A 16,266-nucleotide genomic window follows, 5' to 3' on the forward strand; every position below is an offset into this window, starting at 1 on the left:
AGGCCCCTCCGGGTCCACTTGTTGGGCAGAGAATGAGGCTCTGGCTTCAAACCACCCCTCACGGCTGACACTCTCCGAGATCATTGGTGCTGAAGCCCGGGATTTCAAGGTAAAGCAGCTCATCCCAAACTGTTGGCTGGAGACTTCCGAGTCTCTCTCTCCATGAGAACCTGCTCTCACTCTCTGCTTTGTTCTCTTTCCAAGACCCACAGGTTTCAGTCTAGATCCACTCGGTGAAGGAGCCCAAGTTCTGGTTTTTCTCTCTCCTCTCTCCCTCTCTCTTGCTCAGCTAAACTACGCCCCCAGCATGTCTGCCGCCTTCATCAATGTCAGGAGCAAGGCGCTGGGAGCTGCAGCTCACCTCCCACTACCTCCAATAAATTGCTCCCTGCTACACCCACACTTTATCCCCTGGGCCCCACTATCTTCTAACGTATTTCTCCCTGAGCAGCCAGCACAAACACGAATTTTTTTTTTCTTGTGATTTCCTTTCCTACTTTACTGGATAAGCAAGATTCCTTTCTCACCTACACTTTATGTCCCCTTCAGTTTTACCCCAGACGCCAGACAAACAGGGTAATAGACTTGGGGTGCTCCTGCTGTTTAATCTCCCAGTGTGCCCGGTGCCCATAAATCCCCTCTGGGAATCCTCCTGCCTCTAGGCCCTCAGGTCCTCCAGCAAGTTCCCCCTCACTCCAGGGAAGGGATAGCCTGCTGGGCAGGCCCCGTTCCCGCAGACCTCCTTGCTGCAAAAGATGCCTCTCAAGGAAAGTCTTGGCAGTCCCTCGTGGGAGAGACTGGTCCACCAGCGATGTCTGGTCAGGGATCAAAGGTAGAGCAGAGGACACTGAAAATCCCACCAAGCACAGGATTTGAGGGAAATTCAGAAAACCCTCTGAGCCGCCATCAGGTGCCCCCTAGGAATGCTTTCGGCTTCCCTGGTAACTCAAACCGCAAAGAATTTCGCTGCGATGCAGAGATCCCTGGAGAAGGGAATGGCAACCACTCCAGTATTCCTGCCTGGACTATCCCCATAGAGAGAGCAGCCTGGTGGGCTGCAGTTCCGTGGGGTTGCAGAGAGCCAGACACAGCTGCTCGACTAACTCTAAACTCCTGCTACTACCAGGAACGTCTCTGGGACGCAGGCCTTTATTTCTAGGAGTGCAGCTCTTGGTTGCAGGTTGCTCCACGTGGAGAATCCCCTTTCTAAGCCAGAGAGGCTAAGAAAAGGAAAACTAGGTTTTGCTGTAACGTTGCCTGGCCTTGATTTAAGTTGGGGCATGAAAATATTTGGTGTCTTGCTTGTGATACTGTCCTACAATGAGATCTACATTGCCAAAGTATGGGAACACGGATGGAGGTTAACCCCCCTACATTCTAAACGATCCCATTCAGTCTTCCTCCAAATCTCAGGGGGGAAATCAAGCTTCCCCACTCCTGCAAGGTCCCTTGCTCCTTCAGATTGTTCTGATCAGCCAAATGAGAACAATGGAATACACACACAGAGACATATACACCCATAAACAAAACCCAAACAGTCAAAAACTAAAGTACAAGAGATGGACCCGGCAAGCAAAGGGAACCAAAAATGATAGCCACCAGTTACAAACAAGATTAACTACAGCACAAACTGGAAAATAAAACCAAATCAAGGTGCCAACTGGGGAATAAAGCAATGGAAACAAAACAAATATGGTGAGATAAAGAAAGGAGAGGAAGAAAGAAGAAGCAAAGTCAAGTAGAGGCAGATAAAGATTTATGCATATTAAGGAATAACAACAGGCAAATAGCAGTAAGAAAAGCCAAAGAATAAGTGTAGAAAAATAATAATAATAAAATTTAAAACTTGAAGAATTGAAAAGGACAACCCCACAGAACCACAGAAGGCCAATATAGAGGCAGAAGGATAAACAGCAAATAAAAAGTATAATAAAAAAATTCTGCCTGGGCGGGTTAAAAATTTTCAAAAGCTTAAGTAGATTTTATAGTACTAATAAAATCAACTACTACAGCAACAGAATGTGGGGGGAAAAGAAAAAAATCCAGAAGCAACTAGAGAACAAGTCAAAGTATAAGAATAATAAGTGTTTTCCTTGGATCCCGGCTGTCGGCGTCCCTTCCCTCGCTGGGAGTCTCCACGCACCTCGCCTCCCCGGGATGCCCTCCAACACTGCGCTGGTCTCTGGCCCTGCTGCGTGGGCAGCTCAGATTCTAATCTGGTCCTACTCCTGGGTGTTCTTGCCTCCAAGGTCCACAGCTGCCAGAGCTGGCGTGGTTTCTTCTGCGGGAGCGCTCGGTGTCCTTTCATATATTCCAGAGACACAGAGTCTGCCTGCTTGATGGAGTGGATTCAGTCTGCAACTTGTGCAGCAGGGGGGAAGGTTCTGAGTTCTCCTCCTTAGCCGCACTGCCCCTGGGTTTCAGCTGTGGCTTGGTCTCCACCTCTGCCTGTGAGTCGTCCACAGGGCTTTGCTCCTGAGGCTGCCCTGGAGGGCGTGGGTCTGCCCCAGGGAGGAGGGGGTGAGGGGGGTGCAGCTGCTGGGGCGGCGGGGCCCGGGGCACCAGGTGCTCTTGGGAACTGGCGGCTAGGGCCGCAGCAAAGGGGCTTTCTAGCCTCTGGCAGCTCTGCCCCGGCGGCATCCAGCGTGGGGGTGGCACAGCTGCTCGGATCGTGGGAACTCTGGGGGCGCCGAGTGTGCAGGGACCCCAGCTGTCTCAGCGGAGGGAGCTCTGGCCCTCCAGGGTGTCGTCCTCGCCTCTGGCAGCTGCGGTCACAGCGCCTCTGGGGCCGGTCCTTCTCTGCTCCCGGCTCCCTCCCCCGTGAAGGCAGTAACAGGCCAGCCTCTCCCTGGGGCCTTCCACTCTCCAGGGCTGACCTGTGGGGACAGAGGGGCCACAGCGATGGCTCCACTGCCTGTGAGTGACTCAGCAGGATTGCCCTGCCTCCACGCTGCCCAGGTTTCCTGCTCAGGCATTTCCCACTGCCACCTCCTCCCTCATGAACCCTCAGGCATCTCCCCGCAGTCAACAGCTGACCTCGCCCTGGGATCGCTCCAGGATCCCTGTGCCCCAGCTCCCAGCCCTGCGCCTCCCAGGGGACATGCGTCCCTGCATCCCTCTCCGGGGAATGCATGGCTGCGGCAAGGATTGTCTCCGTGATTCTCATCCCATTCAGACGCTCACAGACCAGCTGCTTCACTCTCAGCCTCGAGTGCTTCTCCTCTGTCCCCTGAACAGTTTCCTCGGCCTCCAAGGGCACCCACGCTGGGACCGGGCCCCTGCTTCAGTCCCCCACCCTCCCAGGGCAGGTCCAGGCCCACTGACTCTCTTTTCCCCCACTTCCTTCACCCTGCCGAGTTCTGTGTGGTTCTATATAGTCTTCTCCGGTGGCCAGGTGCTCCTGCCTGCTCTCATCTGCAAGATCTTTCTGCAAGATCATTCTGCAAGATCTCCTGTGTCTGAAGGTGTCTTCCTGAGGTATCTCTGGAGACAGAGGAACTCCACACCCACCTGCTCCTCTGCCGTCTCATTGCCCCTCATCTAATCAAACCAAGACGCCATCTCCCCAGAGGGACGATCCCCGTGGGACAGCATTTTCTCAGCCAGTCTGCCATTCTTATCTGGGCCAAATTGAGCACTATTTGGTCTAAATTTTAGCTATAAAACTCTGACTAATGAAAAGAAAGATGACATTTTATTATGACCTGGTGTGGCCACAAAATTCTCTGGATTCCAGAGAAAACTGGCTAAGATAAAACTTTTTGAAATTGGGTAGGAAAAAAAAAAAACCCAAACCACAAAAACAACCTCCCCAAACAAAAATAAACACACAAAAACTGGTTCTTTTTGCATGTGCAATTAGAGAAAGCTAGCTTTTAAAATACTTTTTTTCCCCCCCAGAATTCTGACACTGAGAGAAGTTCTGCTAGAACATGGCTTTCCTGTGCCTTAAGACCAGCACTCTCAAGTACAATTCTCTTATCTAATCTAATTATCTCTAGTTCCTGAGCCTGAGGGTGGGAAATGGAAAGGAAATCTTTTAAACTTTTACTTATTAAAACTGTTGATTATAATCCAGTGAGTTTTATAATACCTGATTCATGACTAGGATTAGAAAATGAAACTGCATTATGTCAATGCATGTATAGGCCTCATCACATTTATCCATTTCTTTGAGGTCGGACAGCTGGGTTGCTTCCAGCTTTCAGCTGTTGTGAATAATGCTGCTATGAAAATAGGTGTGCAAATATCTGTTTGAGATCCTATTTTCAGTTCTTTTGGGGGTACACCCAGCAGTGGAATTGCTGGATCATGTGGTAATTCCAGTTTTAGTTTCTTTAGAGAACCTTACATTCCTCCTCACGGTGCACAGGGGTTCGTCAGCAGCATTTGAGCAAGAAGAAAACACAGGTCCAGAGAAGTGTATGACTTGTTCAAAGGCACAGCAGTGTTCGAGGAGCCAAGATTCGAATCAGAGTTTCCTGGGTTTTTGAATCCTTGCTCTGAACCAAAACTCTAAACTTGGACTTCAGAGTATCAGGGGTAGAAGCCCCCTGATGGTGACTTGTGGTCACTGGGTCAGCCTAGCCCTGCAGAGCAGTGTAGTGAGGGGACATTTCATGCCCCAAAGCAGCAGGAAATAGAGTCCTGTCATTCCTGATTCAGAATAAAAGTTGATCTCTCCTCCCTCCAGGCAGGTAGTTGGGAGGCCACTCTGCTGTGATGCTTTGACTGAGCTGGGCTTGAGTCTGTCCCTCCCTACAAATTCCATCTGCTTCTGCCCCAAAGCAGAGTCCCTGTTCCATGTCACTCTGAAGGCAACGGAACAGGAAGCTACCAGGTTTTAGGATCTTCATCATGGAAACAGGTGGAGTCTGTGATTTCTGATCACCAAGCCCATTAGTCACTTCATCCCTATCTAAGACAGAAGGAAGTAACGATCATGACAGTTTTCCCACAACAGCATGGCAAAGATGGGCTATAGTGTGTGCAATATCAACAAGCTAATAAATAGCAGAGCTGGATTTGAAATGGCAGACCTGATTGATTTTGCTTAAAAATAAGAAATCAGCATTCTTATCCACTCAGTTCATACCAGTGAAGCAGATACTGTGAGCCAGGCAGTGTGCCAGGTTTTGCTTCTGTAGGGGCAGAAATTTCCTTTTCTAAGCTCTTTGGCTGGTCAAACAGGCACTTCCCTGGTGGTCCAGTGGCTAAGACTCTGTGCTCACACTGCAGGGGGCCTGGGCTCCATCTGTGGTTAGGGAACTAGACCCCGTATGCCACAACTGAGTTCACCTGCCTCAACGAAAGATCTGTGTGCTGCAACTAAGACCCAGTGCAGCCAAAAAAAAAAAAAGACAGATTAGGAGATTCAATTTGCTCGTAGGGGAGCCCCATAAACGTTCTGAGACTCAAAGACTTTCAAACAACTGAGGCTCATATCCTCCCCTGACCTAAAGAGAAGGGAGTAGGAATCTTCGGCTTGAAATGGGAGGACGAGAACCCAAGGGAAGATGGGAAAACAAATGCTTGGAAGACTCTTGAGAGTCCCTTGGATAGCAAGGAGATCCAACCAGTCCATCCTAAGGGAAATCCACACTGAATATTCATCTCAAGGACAGATGCTGAAGCTGAAACTTCAATACTTTGGCCACCTGATGTGAAGAGATGACTCATTTGCAAGGACCCTGATGCTTGGAAATATTGAAGCTGGGAGGAGAAGGGGACAACAGAGGATGAGATGGTTGGATGGCATCACTGACTCAATGGACACGAGTTTGAGTAAGCTCCGGGAGTTGATGATGGACAAGGAAGTCTGGTGTGTTGCAGCCCATGGGGTCACAAAGAGTCAGACACGCCTGACCTACTAAAGACAACAACAAAGATCAAGTGCTTGGTAAACAAATGTTTGCCACTCCAGAAGATAATCCTTTTAGAAATAAAAGGTTTTCTTTGGTGATAGCTCTCTTCCTGTGTAGGTCCCTTAATCTACGTTATTTGGAGCAGTTAAGCAATAGGCAAGGAGCTTCTCCTGAGTCTGCTGGGTCTTCACTGCCTTCAGCTCAAAACAGTCAACCCGTCAAAGGGGCACATTGGAGAAGATGTATTCTGGTCCCACGAGAAAAGATCCTGATGCTGGCAAAGATTGAAGGCAGAAGGAGAAGGGTATGACAGAGGATGAGGTGGTGGGATGGCATCACTGACTCGATGGACATGAGTTTGAGGAAGCCCCAAGAGTTGGTAATGGACAGGGAGGCCTGGGGTTCTGCAGTCCATGGGGTCCCAACGACTGAGTGACTGAACTGATTCTGCTCCCCATCACTTGTCTTTAAACATTCTTTCTAGTAATTTTGAAACACATTAAGAGGCTCCATTGTGTTTGAAGAAACCAAAGCACAGAGATGGGAGAACTTACCCAGTGGGTCCTTTTACCACCTGCCCCTCATCACTCCAATACTTCATGGAATTTGACTCCTAGGGTCAGGGACAGATAAACAATCTTGCTGGCTCTGTGTCTTGTTTTCTCAGCAGATTGTAGCCTCCTCAACTATGTCTAGGATGGTGCGTCAGTATGTTCGTCATTTTGGTCAGAGGCTGGTCCACAGGCGAGGAGAAGACACCATAAAGGAGTCTGACGGTCTCAAGATTCAGCTGAGTGCCACAGAGCTGGTGTTCTTGGGTGTGGGCAGGAACCTGGGAGCCGGCCTGTACATCGTGCTTGGTGCAGTGGCCAAGTACGTAGCTGGACCAGCGATTGTCGTCTGCTTCTTGGTGGCTGGCCTGTCTTCTGTGCTGTCGAGGCTCTGCTATGTGGAGTTCGACGCCCGGGTACCACGCTCCTCTTCTGCGTATGTCTGCAGCTCCGTCACGATGGGACAGCTCTGGGCCTTCGTTGTTGGCTGGAACATCATACTGTTATTTTTAATTGGTGAGGTGATGGGACCAGGCGACAGGTGTGGGGGAAAGGTGTGGGGGCTAAGGTCAGGAAACTGGGAGATGGGATTGTGGTCTCATTCATGGGCACTTTGTTACCTGACTTGAGGTGGGAAATGGGTAACTGCGGCTGGAAAACCACACAACTTCATTCTAGTCAGCTCTCTCCTGCTTTCCTTAAATAATTGGACTGAAAAAGAGAAGGAAAGGAAATTGTGGGCATGGATGGGAGGGAGGCGTGTCCCACAGGCTCATCACCTCATTATATTGGAGTCTTTGCTCAGCTGTTGCCGCTGAGTGGTTTTTTTGGAGGGGGTTGCCACTTGATTTAAAATTTCATCCCTCATCTTTTAGCTCTCCTGGTCCAACTTCCCGGTTTTCTTTCCTTGTGAAACACTGATCTCCTCCTAACATTAAATAGTGGACCTTTTTTGTGAGTCATCTCAGTCTGCTCTCGATACCCCATGGAAAAAAAATCTTTGAGCTTATATATTTTGTATATTTTTTCCTCCAAAATACGTCCATTGGCGCTTAATAGGTATTCAATTTTGTCTGTGGGTGTTCGTTTTTCTGCTGCTGCAGCCATTGCATGTACAGCCCGCGCCTGGAGGTACGCCTTTGACAGCCTCATTGGGGACCGCATCTCTCAGAAACTGGAGGAAACTGTCCCTCTGCATGCACCCTATTTCCTGGCCACGTATGCAGACGTTTTCGCACTGGGCCTGGTGCTGCTGCTTGCGGGTGAGTCAGCGGTTAGATATAAGATGTGATGAGGGGACTCCTATGGTGGTCCAGTGGTTAAGAATCCACCTTGCAATGTGCGGACAAGGGTTCGATCCCTGGTCAGGGAGCTAAGATCTCATGTGCTGCAGAACAATTAAGCCCAAGTCCTTAGCCTGCACACTACAACTAGAGAGTCTCTGTGTGTGTGTGTGTGTCTAGTTGCTCAGTCACGTCTGACCCTTTGTGACCCTTTGGACCATAGCAAAATAGACTCCTTTGTCACTGGGATTCTCCAGGCAAGAATACTAGAGTGAGTTTCCCATTTCCTTTTCCAGGGGATCTTCCTGACCTGGGAAGTGAACCCATGTCTCCTGTGTTTCCTGCATTGCAGGCAGATTCTTTATCCACTGATTCCCAAACTTTGCTGTTTGGGTCGCAACAAAAGATCCCACAGCTAAGACCCAACTCAGCCAAATTCAGTTCAGTTCAGTCACTCAGGCCTGATGGACTCTTTGTGACCCCATGGACTGCAGCGCACCAGGCTTCCCTGTCTAGCACCAATTCCCGGAGTTTACTCAAACTCATGTCCATTGAGTCGGTGATGACATCCAACCATCTCATCCTTTGTCGTCCCCTTCTTCTCTCGCCTTCAATCTTTCCCAGCATCAGGGTCTTTTCAAGTGAGTCATCTCTTCGCATCAGGTGGCCAAAGTACTGGAATTTCAGCTTCAACATCAGTCCTTCCAACGAATATTCAGGACTGATTTCCTTTAAGATGGACTGGTTGGATCTCCTTGCAGTCCAAGGGACTCTCAAGAGTCTTCTCAAACACCACAGTTCCAAAGAATCAATTCTTTGGCACTCAGCTTTCTTCACAGTCCAACTCTCACATCCATACATGACCACTGGAAAAGCCATTGCTTTGACTCAATAGACCTTTGTTGGCAAAGTAATGCCTCTGTTTTTTAATATGCTGCCTAGGTTGGTCATAGCTTTTCTTCCAAGGAGCTTTTAATTTCATGGCTGCAGTCACCACCTGAAGTGATTTTGGAGCCCCCAAAAATAAAGTCTCTAACTGTTTCCATTGTTTCCCTTCTATTTGTCATGAAGTGATGGGGCCAGATGCCATGATCTTTGTTTTCTGAATATTGAGTTTGAAGCCAGCTTTTTCAGTCTTCTCTTTCACTTTCATCAAGAGGCTCTTTAGTTCTCCTTTGCTTTCTGCCATCACTGTGGTGTCATCTGCATATCTGAGGTGATTGATACTTCTCCCAGCAATCTTGATTCCAGCTTGTGCTTCATCCAGCGTAGTGTTTCTCATGATGTACCCTGCATAGAAGTTAAATAAGCAGGGTGCCAATATACACCCTTGACATACTCCTTTCCCAATTTGGAACCGGTCAGTTGTTCCATGTCCAGTTCTAACTGTTACTTCCTGACCTACATACAGATTTCTCAACAGGCAAGTCAGGTGGTCTGGTATTCCCATCTCTTGAGGAATTTTCCACAGTTTGTTGTGATCTACACAGTCAAAGGCTTTGGCATAGTTAATAAAGCAGAAGTAGATGTTTTTCTGGAACTCTCTTGCTTTTTCCATGATCCAACGATGTTGGCCATATGATCTCTGGCTCCTCTGACTTTTCTAGATCCAGCTTGGATCGCCTCACAGTTCAAGGGACTCTCAAGAGTCTTCTCCAACACAACAGTTCAAAAGCATCAGTTATTCAGTGCTCAGCTTTCTTTATAGTTCAACTCTCACATCCACACATGACTAGATACCAGTGAAACACACTCTGGAATTTTGACAATTCAAATGTCTCTAAACCATGCCAAATATTTGGGGAATAAAATTTACTCCCAGGTGAGAATCATTTTCTTAGACTGACATATTTTCTTCTTGGTACTGAGACAAAAGATTTTTTATTTCAGAGGAAATCTACATAGCATAAATTTATCATTATGCTATTTCCCCCAGCTTTACTGAGATAAAACTGACATACAGCACGATAAGTTTGAGGTGTACAATGTGCTTTTTTTTTTTTTTTTTTTTTTTGCTGTACTAGGCCTTCATCACTGCTCACAGGTTTTCTCTAGTTGCAGAGAGCTTGGGTTACTCTTTGCTGTGATACACAGGCTTCTCATTCTCGTGGCTTCTCTTGTTGCAGAGCTCGGGCTCAGTAGTTACAGTACATCGGCTTAGTTGGTCTGCAGTACGTGAAATGTCCCTGGACCAGGGATGGAACCCGTGTCCCCTGCATTGGCCGGCAGACTTCCAACCACTGGACCACCAGGAAAGTCTCACAGTGACTATCTGATAGACTTGCCTATGTGAGATGATCGCCACAATAAGAAATGAACTATTAGGTCCTTCCTGGTGGTCCAGTGGCCGAGACTCCTTACTCACAGTACAGGGGACCAAGTTTCCACCCCTGGTCAGGGAACTCAGATCCTACTTAACGGAACTAAGGGTTCACATGCCACAACTAAAGATTCTGTTATGCCACAGCAAAGACTCAGCACAACCAAATACAAATAAAATGAAAATTTTTTTTAATTATAAGAAAAGAAATTAACTATCTTATGGGTACAATTCAGGAGCACTAGTACATTCACAATCCAGCCATCACCTCCATCGAGCTTCAAACATGTTCATCTCCCCCAAAAGACACCCTGTATCCACTGAGCTTCAAGGTCCATCCACCCCACCCCCACAGCCCCCAGGCCCCAGGCTGCTGTCTGGCTCTATGGACTTAGTTACTGTGCGTGTCTCGTATTCCATCTCTCCTGCAGTACTACTCGCTCTGGGAGTTCCTGAGTCAGCCTGGGTTTACAGAGTGTTCACGGGCATCAACCTTTTGGTTCTCAGCTTCATCATCGTCTCTGGCTTCATTAATGGAGACCTGCAAAACTGGAAGCTCACAGAACAGGACTACGCATTGGCAACAGCTGTATTCTCGTATAGGTTATGAGCGTACCCTTGGTCATATTAATGTGTGTGTGTGTGTGTGTGTGTAGGGAGGTCAGAGCTGAGAATCTGGTGGGGGCTAAAGAGACTGAGGCTGGTGGATCCGGATGGTGGGTTTCCTGGAGGCCAGAGTTTGTGGTATTGAGGGAAGAGTCCAGAAGTGATGGCTGAACCCACCTCACTCACGATCTTTCTTGCTCCTTCTCTCACCACAGCTTGGGCCCTCCAGGTGCTGGAGGGTTTATGCCTTTTGACATTGAGGGGCTTCTCCAAGGAGCAGCTACGTGTTTCTACGCATTTGTTGGTTTTGCTGCCATTGCCGCTAGAGGTAACATGATCACTGAGTGTCCCATCGGGGGTTTGGACAGAGTTTGGGCTGCCCTTGGGCACAGAGGTTGGGAGAAGGTTAGCCTGCTTTAGGCAATTCTGTGCTTTCACCCCATGGTGTTTTCCTGACCTGCTGCTTCCACCCCTTTTGCAGAGAGAGGAGACCTAAAGCCTCAGCGGTCCATCTCCCTGATCTCACTCCTCATGTGCTTTTTGGCGTATTTTGCTGTCTCAGCGGCGCTCACCCTCATGGTGCCCTACTACCAGATTCATCACCACAGCCCCTTGCCCGAGGCTTTTCTCCATGTTGGCTGGGGCCCTGCCAAATATGTGGTGGCTGTTGGCGTCCTCTGTGCTCTTACGTCCAGGTCAGTGCCCGGGTTTCTCCCCGTCTACGGTCAGATGCTCATGCACCCCAGCCCGTGGGACTGAGAGACAAGAGGGAAAGACATCTTGCTCCGTGTAGACTAGGGAGCACATGCCCTGGTCTCCCCTGCTTCTCCGCGTCCTCACACGTGTCTCCACTTTCTCTCCCAGCCTCCTGGGTGACATGTTCCCCATGTCTCGGTTAATCCGTGCAATGGCAGAGGACGGGCTCCTTTTCCGGGGACTTGCCCGGGTCTATGGTCACACAAAAATCCCTGTCGTGGCCATCATGTCTTCTGGAAGCCTTGCAGGTGAATAAACAAAACTCGCTCCTTCCTTGATCCATTTCCCTTAAGTGCAGTTCCAGTGGTCTCTTAATCCCACCCCGCCGTTTTTGCTCCCCCATTCTAGGGATCATGGCATTACTCTTTGAGTTCAGCCACATTGCAAACCTCATGGCAGTTGCGTCCCTGCTTGCTTACTCCATCGTGTCCTTCTCGGTCCTTGTACTTAGGTGAGACCGCACTACACCTTGACTGAGGGGCTTGGGGTCATGGGGATGATGGGGAGGTCATCCTGGTCTGTGTCTTCATTATGCCTTCTGATTGTTCAAGAGAAGAAAGAAGTGGAATAGACAATCTGGTGTTCTGTGAATAGTGGCTGCTGTTAATATTGCCTTTAAACCTCTAACTCAGGTACCAGCCAGGTCAGAATTTAAGTAACAGTGAGAAAACGGAAGAAGAAACTGAGATGGAGCTTGTACCTGTAGGAAGTCCTTTGGACTCTGTACCTGAAGCAGGAACCTCAAACATTCTAAAGAGCCTGTGGTTCCCTACCAGCACCACCCCCACCCGGAAATCTGGCCAGATTGTCTATAGATGTGCCTTCCTGCTTGGTGAGCAGTGGGGTTTCCCTTTGTTCGTGTTCTGAAATGGACAGGATGGAGTGAGAGTGCGAATTTTGTCGGTTAAGGGGTCTGGGAGATATGATGGCCCTTCCTGATGTTGGTGGTTTCAGGGAGGGGTGTGACCCGAGGTCCTGGCATCTTTGGCTTCTGGGTCCAGCCTGTTCTCCTCCTCCTTGACCCTTGCAGTTCTCCTGCTGAGCATCCTGAGCCTGGTCCTGGCCCAGTGGCCCAGACGTGTGTTCTCTGGAGACCCTGTGCTCACAACAGTGGCTGTGCTGCTGCTGCTGCTCACCACTGGGGTGACGGCCATCATCTGGAGGCAGCCCCAGAGCCCCAGACCTCTTACGTTCAGGGTATGTGACCTATATGTACAAAGTGTCTATGTTGAGTGAAGGAGGTCTGCGTGCTTTGAGACCTAAACATCCCTTGCTGGACCAGGGAAGAAGAGGAGCTGCTGAAACCTATGGACTCTTCCCTGATCCACACTCAGGGCTTACAAACCAGGCTCAATAGGCACTGAACACAAAGCCTGAACTGGACTGAATTGTTCTGCCCACGAAGGTCAGGGTCTCCCTTTCCGACGTCTGGGCCGTGTTCAGGGATGACCTGACTCTGCCCACAGGTCCCTGCTCTGCCTGTCCTCCCACTGGTGAGCATCTTCGTGAACCTTTACTTGATGATGCAGATGACCTCTGGGACCTGGATCCTCTTTGGCATCTGGAATGCCATTGGTGAGTGACTTTCTGGGCTGAAGAGGCTTCTTGAGTGACTGAGCCCAATCTTCTTCCTACCACCTCTCCCCTAAACTGTGTCAGACACCATAATAGAAGGCTTACTGGGTATTCATAAGTGAGGAGAGCCCCTGTTTTTCTTCTTACTGTCTCATTTCCCTACTAGGATTTGCCATATACTTTGGATATGGGGTCCGACACAGCTTGGAGGAGAACAATGAGCCACCAGCCTCCAGCTCCCAGACTCCAGACTAAAACACCCCTAGTGATGAAGCATCTTAGCCAAAGGAAATAGACGCTATGTGGATCCTTCCATACACTGGAGGTATCTGCTGGTTCAAGGCGCACTTTGAGCCTCTATGGACTGTGCAAATGGAAAGCATTTAGTGCTCTGTATTCATTGCCAGTGGACAAAATGACTTTGCTATTGTATAATTTTTAAGTAAACTTTTTTAGCTTAATATGCATCAGAAGATTGCATGCTTCATAAGTTTGTAGTAAGATGAATCTTCACAAAGAAAGTGTTATGATGTTACTGACAACGAGAGGAAGAAATAAAATATTAGCCTACACATAAGAAGCACCTTCTTGTACTTATTTCCAATAAGAACGAGATTGTCCCATGGGAAGGAAACTCAGGTAACTATGTATTATGTCAAGAGTTATACTTTGGGGGCTTCTCTGATGGTCCAGTGGCTAAGACTCTTTACATGAAATGTGCCCATCTTTGCATAAAATGTTCCCTTGGTATCTCTCATTTTCTTGAGGAGATCTTTCTTCAAAATAGTCTTTCCCATTTTATTGTTTTCCTCTATTTCTTTGCATTGATTGCTGAGGAAGGCTTTCTTATCTCTCCTTGCTATTCCTTGGAACTCGGCATTCAAATGGGTATATCTTTCCTTTTCTCCTGTGCTTTTCACTTCTCTTTTCACAGCTATTTGTAAGGCCTCCTCAGACAGTCATTTTGCCTTTTTGCATTTCTTTTTCTTGCGGATGGTCTTCATTCCTGTCTCCTGTACAATGTCATGAACCTCTGTCCATAGTTCATCAGACACTCTATCAGAGCTAGTCCCTTAAATCTATTTTTCACTTCCACTGTATACTCATAAGGGGTTTGATTTAGGTCATACCTGAATGGTTTAGTGGGTTTTCCCACTTTCTTCAATTTAAGTCTGAATTTGGCAATAAGAAGTTCATGATGAGCCACAGTCAGCTCCCCGTCTTGTTTTTGCTGACCGTATAGAGCTTCTCCATCTTTGGCTGCAAAAAATACATCAAGCTGATTTCAGTGTGAGAAAAAACAATCTGTAAAATATATATATATATACTGTACATACTTTGATTTAAAAATAATTTTTTTCTAAGATATGGTGAACATTAACTGACAACATAGTGGCCACAAATCCACAATTTGTAAAAAAGGCAGCATTGGCAAAAAGTGAAGTATGTGTGTACATGTATAATCAACACGCATAAAATACATACCCGTATAAGATAGATGGATTAAGGGTACACTTTACTTGTTTCACTACAAAAAATAGTTAAGACCTACTTAGTTAAAGGAGACAACTGGAGCCTGACTGACTGCACGTCTCCCCAAAGGGCCAGGTCCTGACTGGGTGTCAGGCAAATTTTCCTGAGAAGAAATGGCATCTAGGGGACTTCCCTGGTGGTCCAGTGGATAAGAATCCACCTTCCAATCCAGAAGACACAGGTTCAATCCCTGGTTCAGGAACATTCCACATGCCTCGGAGCAGCTCAGACTCTGTCCAAAACTACTAAGCCTGCGCTCGAGAGCCTGAAGCCACGGCAGCCAGCAGCCCCTGCACCCCAACCGGAGAGTAGCCCCCGCTCCCCGCAAATAGAAGGAACTCACATGCAGCAGAAAAGACCCAGCACAGACTAAATCATAAATAAATAAAGGAAATGATAGAAATGAGGTCTCCTTTGTCTACTAATGATCAGGTTGTCACCCATCCAACTCCGGCTATCTGGGTTGGTCACACCTGCATTAACAGCAAGTGATGCTGAAAGCTCAGCCTCTCTGAACACCAGTGTAGAGTCCAACCTCAGAGGCAGCGTTCTGGGTGGAGGAGGAAAGAACAGTTTTATTGCTTTGCAAGGCCCAGGGGACAGAGCGGGCTCCTGCCATTGAAACTGAGTCCCGACCCAGGCGAGTTCGGTGAGGAGTTTTATGGCAACTGTTCAAGGGAGCAGTTGCTGACAGATCAGGGTGTTTGCAGGGTCTCAGGCATTCGGTCTCCTCGTCTTGACAAAGATTAAAACTGAAGGGGTCTCTGGTCCTTTTAATTTTGCCTCAGGAGGCTTCTCAGCAGCTCCTTCCATGATTCCATTCAGTTCAGTTCAGTCTGTCATGTCCGACTCTTTGCAACCCAGTGGACTGCAGCACGCCAGGTCTCCCTGTCCATCAGCAACTCCCAGAGTTGACCCAAATTCATGTCCATTGAGTCGGTGATGCCATCCAACCATCTCATCCTCTGTCATCCCCTTCTCCTCCCACCTTCAGTCTATCCCAGCATCAGGGTCTTTTCAAATGAGTCAGCTCTTCACATCAGGTGGCCAAAGTATTGGAGTTTCAGATTCTGTGAGCAGCAACTGCTTGAAGCTGCCCTTTGGAACTCAGAGCAGGTCATGGAAGCTGAGTCTGGATACAAAAAACAAGGGACAGAAATGAACCTACTTACAAATCAGACGGAGACTCATAGACTTAGGAAATGAATTTATGGCTGCCAGGGGAAGCGATAGCTAGGGACTTTGGGAGGGCATGTACACACTGCTATATATAAAATGCAAAAGCAGCCAGGACCTACTGTAGACACAAGGAGTCTGCTCAGTGTTGGGTGCAGCCTGGACGGGATGGGACTTGGGGGAGAATGGACACATGTCCATGTGTGACTCAGTCCCTTCGCTGTTGACCTGAACCTACGCCACCATCATTACTTGGCTACACCCCACTACAAAATGTTTTTGGTATTTAAAATACTTTTAAAAAAGGAACAGGGGACAGAAAAAAGCCTTCATTCCCAGGAGCCCCATGTAGTCCTGAGGTAGGAGCTAGTGGGCTCCAGGCTGGGCATTTACAATTAGACTTCTGTTTACATTTCCTGAGGAAGGAGGCAGGGGGCTCTGGGCTAGAGAGTTACAAGCAGCCTCCTGTTGGCTCTTCAAGATGGAAACGACAAGAACAGAGTGAGTAGCTGGACTTCGTCTCCTGTGGACACTTTCAGGCAACAAGTGGCAGGCCTAAACCCTCTTTGATTTAGAGGTCAAGAGTGACAGATTTCCCAGCC

General features: G+C 48.2%; 1 protein-coding gene across 1 annotated transcript; it reads left to right on the forward strand.

Moving 5' to 3' along the window:
• Window positions 1-3,100: 3,100 nt before the first annotated feature.
• On the forward strand, window positions 3,101-13,512 carry LOC128062900 (cationic amino acid transporter 3-like). Its single transcript, XM_052655359.1, has 13 exons — window positions 3,101-3,143; window positions 3,899-3,959; window positions 6,525-6,931; window positions 7,519-7,677; window positions 10,450-10,621; window positions 10,840-10,952; window positions 11,106-11,319; window positions 11,489-11,628; window positions 11,729-11,831; window positions 12,013-12,212; window positions 12,411-12,577; window positions 12,847-12,955; window positions 13,122-13,512. Exons 1-13 carry the CDS (start codon window positions 3,101-3,103, stop codon window positions 13,208-13,210), a joined length of 1,977 nt encoding a protein of 658 aa, XP_052511319.1. The 3' UTR covers window positions 13,211-13,512.
• Window positions 13,513-16,266: the final 2,754 nt, after the last annotated feature.

The sequence above is a fragment of the Budorcas taxicolor genome, chromosome 18 (assembly GCF_023091745.1).
Source record: "Budorcas taxicolor isolate Tak-1 chromosome 18, Takin1.1, whole genome shotgun sequence".
NCBI lineage: Eukaryota > Metazoa > Chordata > Mammalia > Artiodactyla > Bovidae > Budorcas > Budorcas taxicolor.

Coding starts and splice junctions, on each gene's coding strand:
- LOC128062900 (XM_052655359.1), top strand. CDS start 3,101: ATGCGTCCCTGCATCCCTCTCCGGGGAATGCATGGCTGCGGCA. Junction 3,144..3,898: donor GGGAATGCATGGCTGCGGCA/AGGATTGTCTCC, acceptor TTTTTCCCCCCC/AGAATTCTGACACTGAGAGA. Junction 11,629..11,728: donor GTCTTCTGGAAGCCTTGCAG/GTGAATAAACAA, acceptor CCCCCATTCTAG/GGATCATGGCATTACTCTTT.